Source organism: Chironomus tepperi, unplaced genomic scaffold (assembly GCF_022539635.2).
Source record: "Chironomus tepperi strain 1889 unplaced genomic scaffold, CSIRO-AGI_Ctep_v1 contig_453, whole genome shotgun sequence".
Lineage (NCBI taxonomy): Eukaryota > Metazoa > Arthropoda > Insecta > Diptera > Chironomidae > Chironomus > Chironomus tepperi.
In genome coordinates, this window is record NW_027226575.1 from 747,717 (window position 1) to 769,023 (window position 21,307).

Consider the following 21,307-nt stretch of genomic DNA (forward strand, 5'->3'; position numbering starts at 1 on the left):
AAACGATTTTAAATGATTTTCTGTCTTGATTTTAATGCGAGCTAATGAATATCAAATGATATATGAAATGAATTGGTCAAATTTATGGACTGAGATCATAAGTAGGTTAAGAAAAATGTCATTATTTGTTTAAGATTTTCTAATCCTTTCAGAATTAAGTTAGTTAATGTTCATTGATGAATTATGTAGGTTGACAGTTGAGTTTAATCAGGATTTGAGCTTTGATGATTTTAATTTGTTGGAATTTCCGTTAGAAGATTTTGAATTTTTTGCGTCTTTTTGAGTCATCGTTGTTAGAAGTTCAAAAATTTTGCTTCATTTTTCGCATCTTTTTATAAAATTTGACAAATTTCTTTCATATTTAATGTCAATTTTAACTAATTCTCCTCCTCAAATACAAACAAATCGAAAACATTTATTGATTAAGCTTCAAAACCCTCACAAAAACCTTCCACATATCATTCAAATGCTCATTTAATAACCCACCTAATTGACAAATTAATAATTAATTACAGGAAATGACACTCAAAATATAAGGAAAGAGTTGCCTTATTCATATTATATTTCCCTTTAAGAACCTAACATGTGTTTTGTAAAACATCAATGAATTGCCGTAGTTCAAATAATTCCACTTATTTAATATTTATTACACATATTCCAGCATTATATGAACGATCTTCAATAATGACTGTTGATGTAATTGCATATTAAAGTATATTCTTTGTAAAATGACATTATATTTATTACTTTATTCAGGATTAAATCGAAATTTATGCGAGGTTTGTCGAGTCACGATTTCTTTAATTTGCTATTGCAGTTTAAAAAGAATCATTTCATGCAGTTTTAATGGATTGTGAATTTCTTTGTACATTGTTAAATGTATTTTTAGTTTAAGAATCTTTTATATTAAGCTGAGGATCAAGTCATCGAACTTTAGAAGTTTCAGGGAGGCAAAAAAGGTTTAACGGACATTTTCAATTTGAAAAATTGATGCGAAATGGGTTTCAGATTGATGCAAAGTTTTTGAAAGTGAAAATCGGGTATTTCTTAATTTATTCCTGATTTCCAGCAATATAAGACCAAACTAAGGTAGATATAGATAGTAAAAGCATTATTAAGTGCATCTAGATCAAAATACAAAGATCCAGAACAGAAATAACTTAAAAGCTGCAAATTTTCCACAATTTACTCCTTTTATCACATCGACCATCATTCACTAGCCCTCGAGCCTTAAAAACCTTCATCGCAAGTTCATTAAATTTTACAACACCAGACTTGTAAATGTCTCTACATCATATAACATTATCGCATGTTTTACATCATCATTTATTGTCATGCTACAATTTAACTTTAATTCACAAATTTTTAATGTCATCGCTATATTCTTCTGATAGCTATACTCAATGTCCATTGAATCACATTTCTGCGTTATTTTTATTTCTCTTCTTTAGTTGTTATTCGACAAAAAAAAAGAAAAATTATGCATATTTGATAAGCTAAAACACGATGCTAAAACACAGGAAACAAATTACAAAATCCGAGCGTGTTCTCTTGACGCCTTCTCAATTTTTACCTCATTCGTATGTTTGTAAAATGTTGGTAAATTCTTTTCACTCTCGTGTTGCTGAATGAGTCAGGAAAATAAACTTTTTTTCTCGTGTTAATTTTTATTGAATGGATGTGACGCAGGTATTTTGCGTTTGTTTTAGGGTTATTTGATACTTTATGGACTTTTTGATGCTTAAATCGGTCTAGGAGTCAATTTTTAGGTTTTTGAGGTTAGGTTATTGAATTTAACTTCTAATCCAAGTAACCAATGCAAATCCTAGTTCTTAAACTTTTACATTATGTTAAACAAAGTGAAGCCAAGATTTTTTGAAGCTTAAATCAGTTCTAAAGTGAATTTTGGGATTTTGAGGTTACGATATTGAATTTAACCTCTAATTTTACTAACTAAAGAAATTCTAGTCCACAAATTTACCTTATTTTAAACAAAATTCATCCATAACCTAAAAATTCCCCAAAAATACCTCAAACCATCCAAAACAACATTTCTCTTCCACTTCCACAGCCATTAACAACCTATAAACGAAAAAGGAACTATAAAAAAATATTTAAGTACAAATCGATGTCAAAATAAAATTTTTGCAATAATTTATAAGCGATGAGTGAGTAAGAAATGAGGTAAAAAAAAATATTTTAAAAAACAAATTATCATCGAAAGATGGTGCCATAAATTGTGTACAAAACCTAAATGCTATCGTGTTTAAGAGAATTGATAAAATAAATTAATGCTTTAAATTATAGCCATTCGATTTATATTTAAAAATAACTTTTCGGTTATTTGAGGAAGTTTGGGGCTTGCAGATTGTCCAGAAGAGTAGAGGAGATAGTAAAGGAGGTATCAAGTCTAACTAGGTATTTTATGGTTACGAATGGGATAACAAGGACGGGAAAAGTGAAATTTTATCCCGGGGCGCTCCCAAATGTGAGAATAGAACTGGAAATCGACATGAGTTTGGATCGGGTTGCTAAAAATTTGTATGGAATTTTATATACTTCACAAGTGTCAGCAGAAATAAAATTCAATATAAATTTTAAATCGATTTTTAACGAAACAGTGCTAAAGTCGGAATCAAGTCGGAATCTAACCTCAAAAATATACATAACCTCCAAAAAATACATAACCTCAAATACACTCCAATACCTTTTCATCCATATAAATGCGCTCAAATCAATCCCCAACTTTATTAATAGCCTCAACTATATTTTATTGCTCATTTTTACTCATTTTGAAAGATAACAAAATGACTGTTAGCAAATTTATGAGCAAATTCGAGGCACTAAAAATCTTTTTCTTCATCCCAAAAATACTGCAGAAATGGGAAAAATTTTCATGAGCAGCAAGAGCAACAAAGACGAAAGAAAGTAAAAAGAAGCAAATGAATCAATAAACTAAAACGATTTTCTGAATGGAGAACTTGTTCTTGCTTGACAATAAAGGATGTGCTGTTTTTTGCAAGTTCATTAAAGACATTTTCACATAATGGAAATATTGATTTAATTTTCATTCCTCCTTGATGCTTGCTTATATTCATCTCAAATGGCATTAATGTGAGCATAAAAAAGACTTCTCTCAAACATTTTCACAAATACATATTCAGGAACAAGAAGTAGATGAAAAAAAAAGAGATGAAAAATTTAACCAATCGGAAATGAATAGAATGGGCATGTGCATCACACAAAAAAATAAGCATAGAGACATCAAAGAGTTGAAATTTGAGAATCATGAACGGAAAGATTAGACGAAAAAAAAAATAACATTTTATGGACATTTAATAATAATAAAAAATCTCTACAACTGTCGTGATGTGCTTTTTAATGCCGTTTTATGGATTCTTTTCTCTTCGGTTTTTAGAGATTTTAAATTTGGAGATAAGAAAATGAATAAATAAAAAAAATGAAAATTGGACTCGATTTTGATCAAATTACGAGGGTGGTTTTTACATTTTTATTCGTTATACTGCTTAATGCGATGAAAGGTTTTAAATTTATTCTGATAATATGCTTAGGAACATGTTTTGTGTTAGATGTTTAGGGATTTCAAGTTACCGTGGTTTATGGGATTTTCTATTGGAATAGTGAAGCTGGATTTAAAATATGATTTGATAAATTGGTTAATATCCTGATTGATGCTGAATATTTTTAATTTGCTGAATTTGCTGAGCAATTTTAAACCTGCTAAACAACGCTGAACTTGATAAATAATGTTAAAATTGCTAAATATTTTGAAATTGGCTGAATAATGCTTACTTTGCTGAACTGGCTGAAGAATTTTGAACATACTCAATAATAATTAACTTGCTGTTTAGTATTGAACTTACTAAATAGTGCTGAATTTTCATTCTTGAAGAATAACGCTGAATTTGCTGAATAGTGTTAAACTTCCTTAACAAAGGTGAACTTGTTGAATAACGCTAAAATTATTGAATAGTGCTGAACTTGCTGAATAATGCTGAACTTACTGAATTATGATGAACTTGCTGAATAATACTGATATGGCTGAATAGAGTTGAACGTTCTGAAATTGCTGAATAGCACTGAACTTGCTGAAATTGCTGAATAGTGTTGAACTTACTGAATAGTACTGAAATTGCTGAGCTTGTTTAATATGCTAGTGTTTAATATGTTAAATAGTTCTATATTCGCTGAATAATTCCAAGCTTACTGAATTGCTCAAAACTTATTTAATATGCTGAACGACGCTGAATGCTTCAAAAATCAATATCCTTACTAAATTATATAAACATTTCAATAAATAACTTCCACCAAATCGAATAGCAATTCAAATTTTGAGAACCCCTACACTCATCATACGTGTGCACTATCAACAACAACATAATTGTGATGAATTATCTCATTTTCCATGTTGATATTTATCACAGTAAGGGATAAAGATTGTTTCCATTGTATGGAAGCAGCAGCATGAGTAATTTTGTGTCGTATATATGTGTAGGGTTGCTAATTTCTTCCCCATATAGAGACACTCATACAATATTGTCACAAAGAAAAGTTATTCCTGACTGTATGTGCATTAGCTGTGTTCATTTATCTGCTATTTCTATTACTTTATGTTTCATTATCTTGATGATGATCTGCTTTATGTCCCTAATTGACAATTCAAATTATTGTTCCCGTTTAAATGCTCTCAATTAGCTTTCATCTCTTGCCTTTATCTTGATGATAACATCAACATGTCTCGTGTTTCTGTTCTATTCACACGAGATTCTCGTCGTCCTTTATGCTGATTATATTCTGTTAATTTTATTCATGATGACAATGGATGTGTGTGAGGATTATGTGGTGGATTTTATGGAAATCTTTCCCGAAACATTCTGACTCATGCTCATGTGACACAAAAAATTGTTCAATCCCTCAAAAATGACTTGCTTTTTTAAATTTTTAATGTTCTTCCAAAAAGAGATTCCATTAGCTTATATGTTTCGGATGAGCAACTTTTACATTCTTTCCATGAATAAGAATCTTTTATGGAACTAAAATTGATAAAAAAGGAGGAAAGAAAGCAATTGATTGAGAAATAATTTAAAATTCTTTTAATGTCCATTTAATGCAAAAAGTTCCAACAAACAAAATGCTTGGCTATGGTTCATGAGGGAATTGATTTTTTCTGATTGGCAATTTCTGAATTGTGCATGAATTTGTGAACAGTCCCAAATGGAAATATCAAGCTATGATCGATTTTTATGATTTATTTGCATTTAAATTGAAATTTTTTTGAGGGATGCAAAATTTTATTTTCAAGTTGGAGCTGAATTTGGGGTTTTGTGATGTTGGAGCTGTGTGATATCTTGGGTATTAAGCTTTATGTAGACCATTCTGTCAAAAGAAACCAAAAACCACTGTAGTGTAGTTAGTTAGGCACAGAAGAAAAAGCATAAGCCTTCTGAATGATGAGAGTTTGGGTTCGATTCCTTTAGATTAGATTTTTCAATCTTGGTAATAGTGGGTGTTGACGAATTTTTTTTACCTTTTTAAAGTTATAGATGCATATGTAGGGTTCCCTAGCAAGCCATCCCAAACATAGTCAGTCAAAACATCCAGAATCCCATCATATACTCAATAAAAAGGCACAAAAAATAAAAAAATTCCCATTCCAAAATATATCAAATTGACTTAATTTATCGCTTTCTTCCTCCTTCCTTGCCTATCCTCATCCCAATAGAGCTAGTCACAACATAATCGGAGTATGATGATAAAAAAAACGAAAATTTCTTCCGGAAATTGACAAAAAGTTTTATTTTATATCTGTAACAATAACTGAGTGCTGTGTGCAGTTTGTAGTCTCTTCTGTTTGTCTATTTGCGACTATTATTTCGCTATTGTTCCATATATTTATGCTTTTTTATGCCATTTGCGATACACAATGTATAAAAAGTAATTTTCCATGCTAAAATTTCCTGTTTCTAGTTCTCATTCTAGCACATTCAGCATATAGAAATTGAGACATTTTATTGCCAAAAATTTTATTAAAGGATTTATAATGGCTTTGTAGAGTGAATAAATGTTGTTAGTTGTTCCATAAAAGGATAAACACGGAATTAGAATAACAATGGAACTAAAGCAATAAACATTTCTTGGCATCGATTCCTTTCGTTTTGGGTCATTTTAATAATAAGTCATGCATCTTTACACATGACTTCCTTGTTTGACTTACGCACTGCTCGCAATGTTCAAAATCAAAAGCATGTTAGGCAAGAAGGGATTAAAGGGACATTTAGGAAGATCGATTGATTTCCCATTTACGCATTAAGCATAGAAAATTGATGTTAAAAACTTTAAACAAACAATAATTTGTGGTTTTACTGGATATCATCAACCCCTCTAATTTGTGCTGCATGCTGCAAAGAACTTTTTTGTCTCTTAAAATCTATTAGACAAACAATTGCCACTTTAAGAGCAAATTAGACATGAGGAAACATTAAAAATTTGTTATATTTGTGGATATATATCCAGCCACGCCACGACACGTGTCAATTGAAATAAAAACATTTATTGAGTGCGCAAAATGTGATTAAGTTTCTGTTGATTGCTGCACAACGTTCACTTTTTTGCAAGATTTCCATTCATCGTTGATTTATCATTTGTGCTTGATGTCAATGGACTACAAAAAGTAAATGCATGAGAGTTAAAAGCATATTCATTGCTAAGTTTTCATTCATCATGCTGCTCCTGCCTTTTTATTTATTTTTATATTTTCTTTCACGATCGATTTCACATTTGTTGTGTTATGCTGAGAAATGTCAATGACAAGATTTAGCGATTGTTTAGATGTAGTTTTTGTTAATTTGTTGTTTATGGACTGGATTTGTGGAAATTGATTTTATTATTAGAGAAACTAGGGTGACCACTGATTTTTTGGCATTTATATGACAATTTGCAGGACAAGGATACAATTTGATCAGATCTACAAATGTCTTCCTAACATACAAAGAGCATGCTCACATTAATGAACATACTCAAATAATTATTTTTACATACAAATGAGCATGCTCATAAAAATACCCGAGTGGACAAAACTATGTTTATTTAGGTAGCTAGCCATTGATTGACAAGCAAATGGCAAGTCTTAAACTAGATACATGTCCACTCGGGAATGAGTTTACTCAGAGTGTGCTCTTTGTCTTTTAGGGACTTATTCCCTCGTGTCTACAAATGCATGGATCTGAGATTGACAATTGAACCTGAACCAGAGCTCAAAATCGATTCAGATTATGCATTGAAAAGTCGATCTTCATATCAAATTCAAGTCGACTTCGCACTCAAGTCTATACTGCTCCTTTTAGTGCCACGGCACATCTTGGAGGTAAGCCACGACTGAAATGGTAAACGGCATGTGGTTTATTGCATTTTCATAAGATGTCGGTGATATACAGTTTAGACAACACTGGGTTAGGGTTTGATGGATGTATAGTTCAATTTTGATCCATGACCTCTCTTAGATGTTGTTTTTGTCGATGACTACTGGATCCAATAGATTCCTAGAACTCAAGATTGAGTCTATCTAGATCTTAAATCAAGAACTAGGACACAATGCGCAGCAGTATGAAAAGAATTCCCCCAAAAATTCACAGTAACTTAGTACAAGACCTCAAATTAGCTACTACATTTTTAACATAAATTCATGCTGTGCAATTCTCATAAAAAAATTCCATTCACCCCAAATGTCAAAAAATTTGCAACAACAACAAAAAAGTATGTAATTCGAGTTAATTTTTTTATGTCAGTAATTTCTTTTATGTAGTTCAAGTGAATAGATGATATTACTGGATATTACATTACACATATTGTAAATTTCATTGGGTGGTCCAACTTAATTAAATCAATGGTGAGAAAGATAAGATAATTACGTTCAATTGATTTTTTTCTTTCTCCTTCATACTGCCTCAAATTTCTTTGGCATTGACTATCATAACAGAATTAAATATCTTTTTTGAGATTCACTTGCAGACAATGAAATTTGACCCGTGTGAAGGTTATTCAACGATGATGATGATGATGAAATTTTTCAATCACAATAACTTTATGATTCACTCAACTCATCATCATCCCAGCATTTATCTCATCAATATTTCAGTCATATAACAAAAAAAAAATGTGTTTCATCGACATACTCAAACATCTTCATTTCTACAAAAGGTATGAAATGTTTGGTATTCATCGATATTTATTTAAGAAATTCTAGCATGAAATTGAAGTAATAATTGGGTTATGGCTGCACTTTGGGTATGTTGCTAAGTACTAGGAGCTCCCTAGGTGATAAAAGATCTCTCGATGAGGAACGGAACTGAATTATCTATGTCTCCTAATGAACCAGGACCCTTGAATCTCTAAACATCTGACTTTACATGCCATAAGTAGTTCAGATTGAAGATTTATGCAAACATTACATCCAGAGCAACACAGAGCAAGTAAAGTAGTTTGTATGAGCTCTAAGTGACTTCCAAATAACCATCAACTGCAGCCTTATGTCACTTAATTACATTAAGTCATTGAAAATTGCAAATCCAGTAGTAAATCATGCAAAGTCAGAACTAGGATCAAATAATAGCCATAAAAATCAATACTAACATCAATATCCATCCTAACACCATTCCATTCCGCAGTAATTTAAATTTACTCCACGACAATCCAGTCTCCAAAAGCGCCTTAACATCCACTCCCAAAACAATTATTCAAACATTATTTATTTTATATATTCTCAATTGAAAATCGAATACCTCTGCATTGTTAGTCTTAATTGAAGGTGGATCTCGTATAAAACGATTCATTAAGCTACCGCTTTTCGGTGCCATGCTATGACTTATAATGATGATGATGATGGTGATTATTTGGCGGCTCAAATCGACTAATTGAAGGTCTGACAATTTAAGTTATGCAGTGAGATTAAATATTTTTTCTTTTCTTACATGCTTAAGAACGACATTCTTGAGATACCGAAAAACATCATGTGTCCTGCTGACATCAATTAAACAGGTCCCATATCCGGCAAATCAATATGATGTTAATTGATACATTAAATCCCATTAAGATGAATAATAATGAAAGTCATCATCATATGTTATAAAATTTTTATTATTCATCCATTAATTTGTGCCTTTTAAGCCAATTATGTGAGGCAGAATTGTGAGAAATGTGATTTTACGCTTATTTTCAACTTATTTCATTAAATGTCTCAAAAATTGTTCATTTTTATTTGAAAATCTGTTGACATTTTCTGGATTTACGCAGATTTGAATGTAATGAAGTGATTTATTTTGGCAAAATAACAAAAGAAGCCTCATCATAATTCCGTAGTGGAGATGAATGGAAAATTATGTGCATTAAAAGAAATGACCTCAAGCTATTTTAGCAGATTATTTATGATTCAGTGATTTTGAATGATTGAACATGAACATATAGTGAGTGTTAAAATAATCAAAATGATTTTAATCCCCTATCATGTTCCAATTTCTTTTTCGTTACGTTCTGCTTAATCCTTCATGAATCGAGCTTCAATGTTTCTTTATTTTATTACGGATTTAGAAAGGAATCGATAATCAAATTGCGAATAAAGTCAATTTTGTTTGGCTTAGGATGATTTGAGGCATTTGGTGATTGAAATTTTGCAATGATTGCTTTGTTAATTTGAATTTTCAATGAATTATGAGATTATAAGATTCGATCAATGAAATTTTCTAAAATTTAGACATTATTTGTTTGTTTTTCGTTGTCTTAAACGATGTTGGTAAAGCTATTGAGTCTATTTGCTAGTTAGCTAACGAATTATGAGTCTAATAATTAAATTAAAGTATATTTTGTCCAATCGATGTTTATTCTTAAAAAGATGAACAAATACTAACAACCAAAACAATTCAAAGGGGTAATCAACTAAGCTCAGACAATAAAATTCAAAACTAACTTATCCGTTAAAAGTTATTACAACAAAATTTTCATTACAAACTTCCACAACCACAATAAAATCTATGAAATCTAGCAACACATGACTATATTTTACTTAATAATTATCCTCAAACATCACCGATGACAGTAAAATCATAAAAACATAATTCCCGATCACAGTTTTTCCCTCATTTCCATTTTCGATTCCCGTAACTCGATTTTAATTTGACGTTCTCATAATTATTTGTTTCAAATTAAAGACACTTCAACACAGTCATATTAGTCATCACCGTTCGTGTAATATTGAACATATAAATTCATTTATTGAGGGGTTGGAATTTCCACTTCTGATTTATTAACTAACAACCCAGTTCAATTGACAATGTCCTTATTGAAAATTCATATATTTATTTAACTTTCTCAATAATTTACGGAACGAAACGGAAGGGATGGAATAAGTGAACGTTGAAATTATTTATGGTGACGACAATAGAGCAAGTAACTGAATGATAGCCACAAAACTGCAAAATTACAGTAATTTGCGATTTATCAGCATTGTTTATGTGAATTTTTGAATGAACTTTACATTCATATCCAATACCATAAGTATCCACACTTAACTGGCAATGAAATCACATATCATCCAAACTGATAACTGTCAATTAAGTCTTCAATCTCTGATAGTCATTAAGGCATCAACCCCACAAGTCTTCATTCATAGTTTCCTATTATTGTCTTCCTTATCATTTCCAATAAATCAATTAAATAACTGATAAGACTTAAACTCATAATTCTTTTAAAGACAGTGGAAAAACCCTAATAAGTGAGGAAATAATGAAGTTATCTTAATCCTTGTTATCATATGACCATCAATGCCATTTCGGATATTATTTTTAACTATTTTTATTTTTGACGATGTCTCGTCGACAATACACTAGGGGCGACTGAAAATAGATTTCATTGTTTTACAATACAAAAGCTTGACTGACAGATATGCGGAATCCAGCTACTTAAATCAGATAACATTTATCAATCTATCTTATCAATAAAAATGTAAATCTTTAGCATAATCAAGATAATGAGGCTCAATGCCTTTTTGATATTTTTGTTAAATAGAATTATTTTATTCCAGTGGAATCAGTCGTACCTTTGTCTTCTTATAGTAAAGTTTAAAATTCAAGTTGAAAATGACAACTGAAGGTTCAACTTATGGATTTTCAACAGAGGATTCATTTTTTGAGTCCTCAAGTGCAATTCCAGTAACAATGGAAAGTTTAAAGGATGTTACCGAGCATATGCAAACATTTGGATTTATTGATTACACAATTTTCTTGGCTATGCTGTTGTGCTGCATATGCATTGGATTACATTTTGGTCGAGAAGATCAACTTAAACGTAAGAAACTAGTGCGACAAGATTCTGCAGCTCAGGCAGCTGATTATTTAATGGGCGGTCGTGATATGCCTGTTATTCCAATTGCTTTATCACTAACGGCTTCCTTAGTGTCTGGAAACATGTTGTTAGGTGAGAAAATAATTTAAATAAAAATATCATTAATTGTGTCGCGTCATAATTTAATGCATGAACTTAATTCCCACAGGAACGGCGACTGAAATGTATCTTTACGGAATGCAATACTTCTATGCTGTGATCGGAGTTGCATTATGTGGTGTTGCCATGCACTATATAATTATTCCAGTTTTTCATGATCTTCAAATTACATCGACATACGAGGTAAGATTGCGTTTCTATAGAATGGATTAATTATATCTTCCATGTGACGTTATCAAAATTCCCAATCTTTTGTTGTCGCACTTGATGTTTTAGTATCTAGAGAGACGATTTGATAAGAAGCTCCGTATGTTTGGATCGTTGATGTTCATGATTGGTGTCAATCTATTCTTGCCAATTGTAAGTTGATATATGTTTATTTTTGTTTATCTTTGATTGATTTCCGGATGAAATTTGATGGTTTTAAGGGGTTGAAACTAAGGAATTTGGATTATTTGTAGGGTAGAAAGGGGGAAATCAACTATAATTTTAAGACAAATAACTTGAAATTTAGACAATTCAAGTTTTAATTCATATTTCAAAGGAAAATTAAGTTCTGTTTTGTCAAATGACTTGATTCTGATTCTATGAAGAAGTTAACAGTTAGTGAAGCACTAAATAAGCTCGATATTTAATGAAAATATGGCAATAATTAAAAATGTAAACAAGGAGAGAAATTCCCGCCAAAATCAACAATTTCTCAAATCAGAACTAAGAATTCAGATTCCAAATGATCGTCAATGTCAATCCTAATGATAAAATAGATAAGGATAAAGAAAGTCTAGACCTTTTATCACATTCCTTCCTTTTTTGCCCCAAATAAAACTAGGTCATCTACGTTCCAGCCTTAGCATTTAATCAAACCACAAACATCAACATTCATGTGATTACTCCTGTCGTCATGGTCATATGTATCTTCTACACGTGTGTTGGTGGTATGAAGGGTGTAGTTTGGTAAGGAAATTCCATTGTCATTAGTGTTATCATTAAAATAATAGTTAAGGCTTTAATCCATGCTATTTTTAACATTTCAGGACTGATGTTGTTCAAGTTATCATTTTGTACGTGACCTTATTCGTTATTGCAATTAAAGGAACAATGAATATTGGAGGAATTGGTGTGTTGATTGAAAGGAATCGCGAAAGTGGAAGAATTCAGGGACCAGAGTAAGTTACAGCACCTAAAACTACCCAGAAATCAATAACTAATAAATCCTATCACTCTAGTCTACGTCTAGACCCAACAATTCGTCATTCCTTCTGGACAGTCGTCATTGGATATGCTGTATTGCAGATCGCTGCAAACGGACTTAATCAAAACATGATTCAAAGATTTATGGCACTCAAAACAGTGAGAAAGGCTCGCATCAGTAACGTTATCAATATCATTGGAATTATTGTTATGTTATCAGTCTCGTGCTATAATGGACTTCTTGTTTATGCCACTTACTTTGAATGTGATCCACTTACAACTGGTTTAGCAAAGGCAAAAGATCAGTTGTTGCCATTGATGGTAATGGAAAATTTCAATGATATTCCTGGACTTGCTGGATTCTTTGTAGCTGGAGTCTTTGCCGCTGCATTGAGTACACTATCAACAGCTTATAACAGCATGGCTGCTGTTGTCTTTGAGGACTTTTTCAAAGCACATTCAAAAGAGGAAATATCCGAAACAAAAACATTTATTATTATGAGAGGAACTGTATTGGCACTAGGAACTCTTTCAGTACTTTTGGTCTACATTGTTCAGCATATGGGACCACTTTTACAATTGACATTCACAATCCCAGCAACATCACTTGGACCAATGCTTGGTGTCTTCACAATTGGACTTATGATTCCGTGGATTGGAAAGCGCGCAACCTTCTACAGTGTCATTGCTGTCTATGTCACATTCTTAGTTTATGTATTAAAAACACAAATGCATGTTGCTTCAGGTACAATCAGATACGATGAACGACCAACATCCACTGGTGGATGCTCTTACAATTTCACATCAAGTGATTTTACAACAACAACATTGTCACCAGACATCGAACCAGTTGAACCAAAAAGAAGCATTTCTTACCTTTATTTCACACTTCTTGGTGGCATTTTAGTCGTTCTTCTTGCTGCCATTCTCAGTATATTCTTTGGATTTGAAGATCCACGTAAAGTTGATCCACAAACCTTAGCTCCATTTATGAGAGGATTCTTCAAACAAGAATTCAATCCAGTTGATCTTGACGATAGAGATGAAAGAAAAGGCAAAAAACACACAACTTTCGAGCTTGATTACCTGGACTTTAGTGATAAGAAGTCAAACAATACTGGATAATTAGGTCAAATGTAAATATTCTTAATAGACTCAATTTTGATTACAAAGCAAACAATGAAAAGTTTTCAAATTGAAAATTTCAAAGGTTACTAAAAGTCTGCAAAAAAGAATGTCATTTAAGACAATGACGTAGATTAAGATTTGAAGCCTTAATCCAAGAGATAAGATAACTTTAGGACAATTTAATTAATTTAAAAATGTTAAATTTTAATAATTGAATTTAGCGATAAGATTAGATTAGGTATTTGAACCTTGATCCTTAACTTTTCATTTCAGTTTCTTGACCTACCCTAAATTCCTCTCATGAAGTTAATTCCTAAAATGTTGAAATTCCTTCCAATACTTTCCCATCAAATTCCTTAAATCCTTAAGTCGAATCAAAATCAAGAATTTAAATATTTTTTAGAAAAATCTTTTATAAAATATGAAATGTTTAATAAAATACATCATTAATAAAGCTTTAAACTGATTTACTTCATTCCATACTCTTACTTAAATACAGCTTGATTGAATTTCATGTTCTTTTATGTATTATTTGTGTTATTTTCAAATTGCAACAATAAGAAACTCATCTTGAAGTGGTAACGAGATGGTAATCGTTTCCATCTATATTCATCTTGTTGGTCAATTGCTCTCTATTTCTATTCATCGTACTCGACTCGAATAACAACAATAATAATGGTTCCTTAATTTATTTCTGTTAACAGTTCTACAAGCAATTGGACTTAATGATACTACTACTGTAGCTAACTATATGTGGATGTAGATTCCTTTCATCTCTACCTATTGATCTATCTATCCATCTATCCATATTTATACGCGTACACAACATATTAAAGAGAAAGATCATCAATTTCCTTCTTTTCTGACTTTCTTAACAATTGTGAACGATGTTCAATACATGACGAGGTAGCATCAGCAGCAGCATAGATAATATATAAAATTTCATTGTTATTGATGATGCATACTGCATGCAGTACTCATATTATTAAGTAGATATACATAAGTTTACGAGCAATTATGAATCTTTAATTCAACTCGTTCCATTGTTCGAGGAACGAGGTAAAAAAGTGAACTATTTAAAAATTCGTTCATCATTTCAACTGACTTGATTGAATTGATTGGAAATGATTTTAACGCTAGCTTGAACATAAACTCCATAAAAATGAAACTCTTTATGAAAATTGAGCCACAGCCTCTCATTCTCCTACAATTATTGTACTTGTTTAGTTACGTATACACACACACATGATATACAGCAAGTAGTGGAAATAGGAGTTAATTTACAACTAGCAACAATAACAATATTAATAGTTAATAGTTCAAAAAAATGAAGTAAGAGCAACAAAATATCGAGCTAAAATCGATCATTAAGCTAATAATGATTATTATAATCCATTCGATGATAAATTGTAGATTGAAATTTGGAGCATTTTTCGACATCAAGCTTGCATCAAGCAGAAACAGCAGCAGCCAATGTTTTATTTCTCTTTTCACTTTTTACTTTCAATGATTATATGATGCAGAGCTTTTCTTGCAAAATGATCAATTGAATTTTAAATTTGTTTAAAAATTGCTGTTTTGAAATTCAATCATAGTAGTCTTATTACGAATGGAACAGTTAAAGTGATGAAAAGTCACAATTTAATTGTATTTGAAGTTCAACGGTTTTGAAATATTCAAATCGATTCTCCAAAGGGTAGTCAATATTCAAGGATTAGAGTAGTTTCATTCCCTTTTCAAAGCTAACTTTGTTTACAAAGCCAAATCATCTACAAAAGAGCAAATAAGTATAATTAAAGACCAAATTTCAATACTTGCCAATGAAATATTTCATCTATTCAACAGACAAATCTTTATAGATTGCTTTTCGATCAAAATAGACGAATTGTGAGTGATTTGAAGTAGTTTTGAACAATTGATAATAATTTAAGAGTCATTAAAGACATTCCAAAAAGGATCAAGTGAGAATATGATTGATGATTGAAGAATACTCGAGAGGATCATCATTAACATCATTGAAGCTCTTCAAGAGAATACTTCTCGACATAAAATAAGCGTAAATAGAGTCTGAAGTAGGAAGAAGAAGTGAAAAAGGAAAACCACAAAAGTGCCTTTAACGATGCATTTTACGATTCATTTATATATCAATTACTGAATACAAAGCGAGGACTTTAAAAGCCTATTACAATAAGTATTAAATGTTAGACGCTTTTTGAACCTGAACACAGCACATTCACATTTTACGATTATATTCCTTATAGCTTCAAGAATCCATAGAAATTCTCCTTCAGATTTTTGTGGGTTCGTAATGAATAAACGATATTCATTAATAAATATTATCATTATGTATATCGATTAATAAATGCAACATTGATGTTTTGTGTCGTCTCATATTACACACGCACACATACTTTTGTGGCATAGACAGGTAAAATAAATCTTTAGCTCATCTGAATGGAAAATTTAACATTTTTTTTTCCTTTTATTTTTTGTCAATGTGCGACAGTCAATGAAGGAAAAGATATTCTTATGGGGTTTCAATAGTTCTTGGATGTGCATATTGTGGTAGGAATGAGGAAAGGTAGTTTGGTAATCATTTTGGACCTTGATGTGCTGCATTAGAAGTAGGTAAATTATTGATTGAACTCTTTTAACCTCAAAATTATGAAAATTGTTGGAAATTCAGTCCAATTATTAAGTTTTAAGCCTTTACATCACTTAAGCCAGTGTTGAGCAACCTAGTGCGTCATTAAATTGTTTTGGAAATGCCGTCGTGGCTTACTGATAAGGTGTGTCATGGCACTTAAATCATCTATAACAATTTTGATATTTCTAACAATTTTGGCGCCAAAACCAATATTGACCAAAAGACCCAAGTCAAAACCCCAATATATCCACTTCCAAGTGCCTTTCAAACTCATTTCAGTTCCTCCACAAACATAATATTTTCCTCATAAATGCTCATAAATGGATTTCATGTAATTTTAACCTCATCATTGGTACGAAGAAGCCAAGAAAATTGTCTTCAAAAGCATTCCTCAATCCTCTAAATGGAAATGGAATTAGTCTATAGCTAAATAATGATTTCACACAAGTTTTTTCATAATGAAATTAAAAAACATTTTGTCAAAAAAAACTTTCTTCTTCGTTTTCTTAATTCTCAATTCAATTATGCGAACACTCTTAGTATTTACACAGAGGCAATGCCATTTGTCACCATGAAGATTTATACATTTGTCATGTAATACATTTATCATTAGAATTTGTAATAAAACTGAATAAATAGCAATTAAATGCAGTGAGATGAAAGTAATTGAATGAATAATATATATGAAATGTGATGTAATAGCATGACTGTGATATAATGTACATTTGTTCCTTAACTTTACCCCTTTTAGTGGTGGTTTAGAAAATTATTATATTTATAAATACTAAATGAATGGATGAAACGAATGGTTTTATGATGAATTATATTCAATTGAATAGTAAAGTTTAAGTTTCCATGGTCTCATCATAAATGTAAGTGAAATACCACAGAGGGATTTACTTACTATACATTTTGAGTGCTTTTGAAGTCTAATTTTACGTCAAGCTGATAAAATTTTCTTAAAGGAAATTGAATCAACTATTAATTTAATTTTATGATTACTTGTGACACTGATGGGTGTCTTATTACATTAAAAGTTTAAAGAGAATATCTAGGATGTTACTATGACTTGGCTATGACATTACATATCAAGTTAATTCAAAGGAAATATAATTTGAGTACATGGAACTTGGCGGTTATCTTAGTGTAAGAAATATTAACTTTAGATGTCGAAGAGTTTAAGATCCAAAGGCTAATGTGATTTGAGGCTAATGACAGTTTAACGAAGTATTGTCCAGACTATGTGGTACGGTACACTAGTGTATCGTCGATTTCGTTTAGAAATGTCATGAATCGTATGCGGTTTTGGTCGAGAGTTATCTTTAAGATGTGCCTTGGTGAAAATAAGTTTGGGCAACCCTGGATTAACGAGTAAAGTACACCAAGTAAGTGTAAATCAGAGCTAGAAGTGGTTTTGAATTTTATTTGGAATCGAGTCAACTTTTACATGCAAAATCCGATTAGACTTCGAGCTTTGATTTAAGTTCATATTCATGACTCCAAACCTAGACTTTCAGTTTATAGTAGGATTCGAACTTCTATCTTGATGACATTTTAATATTTGATCCTCAAATGAAGGATTTGAACTTCAATTCTATCTAGTATGATTCGGAAAATTGACAAACGATGACAAACGATATGTTAAGTTTCGAACCCATGTTCAAAGTCTTGCAAATGACTAAGTGTGAAACCATTGCTGCAACGAGCGGATTGGGTTCCTCTGAAATCACTTTGGATATAACTCATATATAAATACTCAGTTACACTTACTTAGAATTAAGCTAGTAAGAGTCCTTGTATTATTACAAAGAATAATAAGAAGCCTCATAATATCATGAATCTAAAGATATAATGATGAATATTGTAAGTCCGGCCAGTAAATTTGCAAATTACCTTGTTAAAAAGTAACCATCAACTGCCATCAATACCCAATAACACTAATCTATATCGACCATTAATTATTCAACAATGCATAACTAAACATCACATCATTACTTAAACAGCAACAAGACAACAATGTTACACCACAATTAAAAATTCACAGCAATAAAAAATGTTCAAACACCACCCGAACCCCTCAAATGTAAAAAAACTATCATTAGATCTTCACACTTTAATAAAAAGTAGTTCCAATCGATCATCAATCAATTAATCGAAAACAAATTTCCTTTTCTCATTTGAAACCCATCAAAAAACAATATGAAGCAATAAAATTAAAATTATTATCGTTTTAAAATTAAAAAAAAAAATAAATTCGATACATGCTGGGTAATAGTTTCAACACAAATACTTTTAGATTAAAGGAAGCGTGAATAATTTTAACACATCATTAATAACACAAGAAACAAAAAAAATTGGAAACGAGAGAATAAAAAAAAATACAATTTTTGAGCGACATTAAAGTAGACATGAGTACTAAATAGGCAAATGTGAGGTAACAGAAGGTGAATACAGTAGTTCTTCATGACATCTGTTCATTTTGTTTTATTGTGTATTGACGGAATGTTGATGATGAGAAGATGCCTTGTAATTGTTTACTCACATTCTTTACATTAAGAATTAATAATAGTGGAAATGGATGGGTGCTTGAAGTGGATGGTTGAGACGCATTTGATGAGGATGGGGTAGCTAAGTGACAATAGCACTCGATATAATCGATTTAGAGATCGGTCTATGCAGGGGTCGATGTTGGGAATCGAACCGACGTACTCAAAAGGGAGTGAAACAGCTTTCTGGTCTGTTGTCTAACCTCTCAGCCACAGAGGCCTTACTCTTGTACTGACAGATTCGCCTATATGTGACAGATACCCCAGATTCCCATCATTGGCTCAGAGACTAAACTAAGTGTAATTATTTGAGTATATCTGAGGTAAATCAAAGTTTAATGAACTCTGTAAATATCATGAAGATTTTGATCAGGACAGTCCCAAAGAGTCTAATTAACTTTATTAGTTTGTGAATGGCAAAAGATCACGAGGTCAGATGGAAGGCCCTCTGTAGCAACTAGGCTTCAAGTCGGAGCATGATTCCAGTAAGTAAGTAAAAGATCGCGAGGAAGACCGAAGAAATTCTGGATTGGATGTGTTGAATAGGACGCTAGAGTCCTTAATATCCCGAACTGGCAGAAATATTCGAAGGATAGAGCTGTCTTCAGACATTCCCTACAAGCGGCAATGTGCCCTCGTGGACCCAAGTCAGGGAAATAAGTAGTAATTAAGTTTGATGCAATTGATTTTTTATTAAATTGATCGATTAAGACACAAGAAGCTCTAAGAAACATCACTCTATAGACGAATAGACCAAACTGCATCACCAACATTCCCAATCATCAAACCACGATTAGAACAGGAAATTGAGAACGAAAAAAAAGTCAAGATCAGTGACTATAAGCTGGCAATTACATAACCCACAAAACTATCAATTTTTGATTTTCTTTCAAAAACTCGCTCAACAACAATGGAACTGAAATTAACGAATGAAATTGATGCGATTGACAAAAAAGGGCATGAAACTATAATTTACTATTAAAAAGTTCTTTACAGTCTTGAGGCGCTCTTTTAAGTTTTGTTCCGGCCTAAAAAATAAAACCAAACCAATTATTTTTTTGGTTAATGATTCGATGAATTTCCTTCAGGCGACGGACGAGGTATGGGGAATATATCATGTGAAATGTGACGCATATGTTGGTAATAATGAAACACAACATTTATTTCCATTTGCGGTTTTTGTTTTATAATCAATTACTGCAAATGCAATAGTTTAATTTGTGTCTATTTACTCATTTTACCTCAAGTCTGTTCCTCAACAAAACGCAATATTTAACAAAAAAAAAATATTTTTCCGCAAAATACAAGAAAAATGCTCTAAATTGTTTTCATTAGAGCGAAAAAACTTCCGAAAATAATAAAATTACATAAAAAAAACGTAATTATAAGTGCATTCGGGTAGAATTAAACGTTATGTACACGCAATTTATCTTGCTGTAGTTTTTTATAAATGTGGTTATGTGGAAGTTGAGAATTTATTCATGAAAAAATAAATGAGGCTTTAAGTTTTTTAAAAATTATTATGTCAGTTACTTTTGATGTGGAAATTTTCCAAGAATTCTAAACGATGGGAAACTTTGCGCTTGGAAAATCTTAATTTCTGGAGTAGATTATTTGGTGCTGTAGCACATTTGAATTAACACTTGACATCGGAAATTGGGAAGTGGAAGCCACGGATTGAGTCAGCTTTAGGCTCTTGGTCATGAATTACAACTGATCTGTACGACCAGCGAAGTAAGTAGAGTGCTGTAAGTACTAATGACTAGTCCTTGTCATTTTGACAGCATCCTATGATCGACAGAACTTTAAGAAAGATCGTTAGGATTCTGGTAAGAATCGAACCCGCGAACTTATAAAACTGGAGCCGCATTAGTTTCCTAGCAAACTCGCCTGACGATACGCTATTCTTCGGATGACAGATTTCCCTATACATGAAGTGCGCATTCTAAGTCCACTAAATAGCTCAGTAATACATTGAATCTTGAATCTTATGAATATATTCCTGGCATAAATCAATAATATGATTTGTGTGCCAGAATGACGTCACAATCTACAATGAAGAGAGTTCTATACTCATTGTGCTAATCAAAGTTTTGGTTCGATTCTCACCAAAATCCAGCAATCCCAATCAACTTGAAGCTTTAGCTTTCGAACCCCCTTTCCCTCTTCTATTACATCCCATGCATGTGTTTATATCCATAAAAAACCTTTAATTGGACTATAAAACATTAAATTTTCAGTTCAGCCACACAAAACTTCATTTAAATGCATAACAATTTTTCTC

The 21,307-nt window shown here is 31.6% G+C and overlaps 1 protein-coding gene across 1 annotated transcript; it reads left to right on the top strand.

Moving 5' to 3' along the window:
• Positions 1 to 11,104: 11,104 nt before the first annotated feature.
• Positions 11,105 to 14,292, top strand: LOC139098742 (sodium-coupled monocarboxylate transporter 1-like). The gene is made up of 6 exons (XM_070651025.1): positions 11,105 to 11,484; positions 11,561 to 11,694; positions 11,788 to 11,871; positions 12,341 to 12,465; positions 12,546 to 12,677; positions 12,738 to 14,292. The coding sequence occupies exons 1-6, from the start codon at positions 11,148 to 11,150 to the stop codon at positions 13,825 to 13,827; spliced, it is 1,902 nt and encodes a 633-aa protein (XP_070507126.1). The 5' UTR covers positions 11,105 to 11,147; the 3' UTR covers positions 13,828 to 14,292.
• Positions 14,293 to 21,307: the final 7,015 nt, after the last annotated feature.

What these genes read in the sequence shown, in the direction of transcription:
- LOC139098742 (XM_070651025.1), top strand. Translation starts at nt 11,148, where the DNA reads ATGACAACTGAAGGTTCAACTTATGGATTTTCAACAGAGGATTCATTT. An exon ending in GTCTGGAAACATGTTGTTAG is followed by an intron (nt 11,485 to 11,560) that starts GTGAGAAAATAA and finishes TAATTCCCACAG; the next exon opens with GAACGGCGACTGAAATGTAT. An exon ending in AAATTACATCGACATACGAG is followed by an intron (nt 11,695 to 11,787) that starts GTAAGATTGCGT and finishes TTGATGTTTTAG; the next exon opens with TATCTAGAGAGACGATTTGA.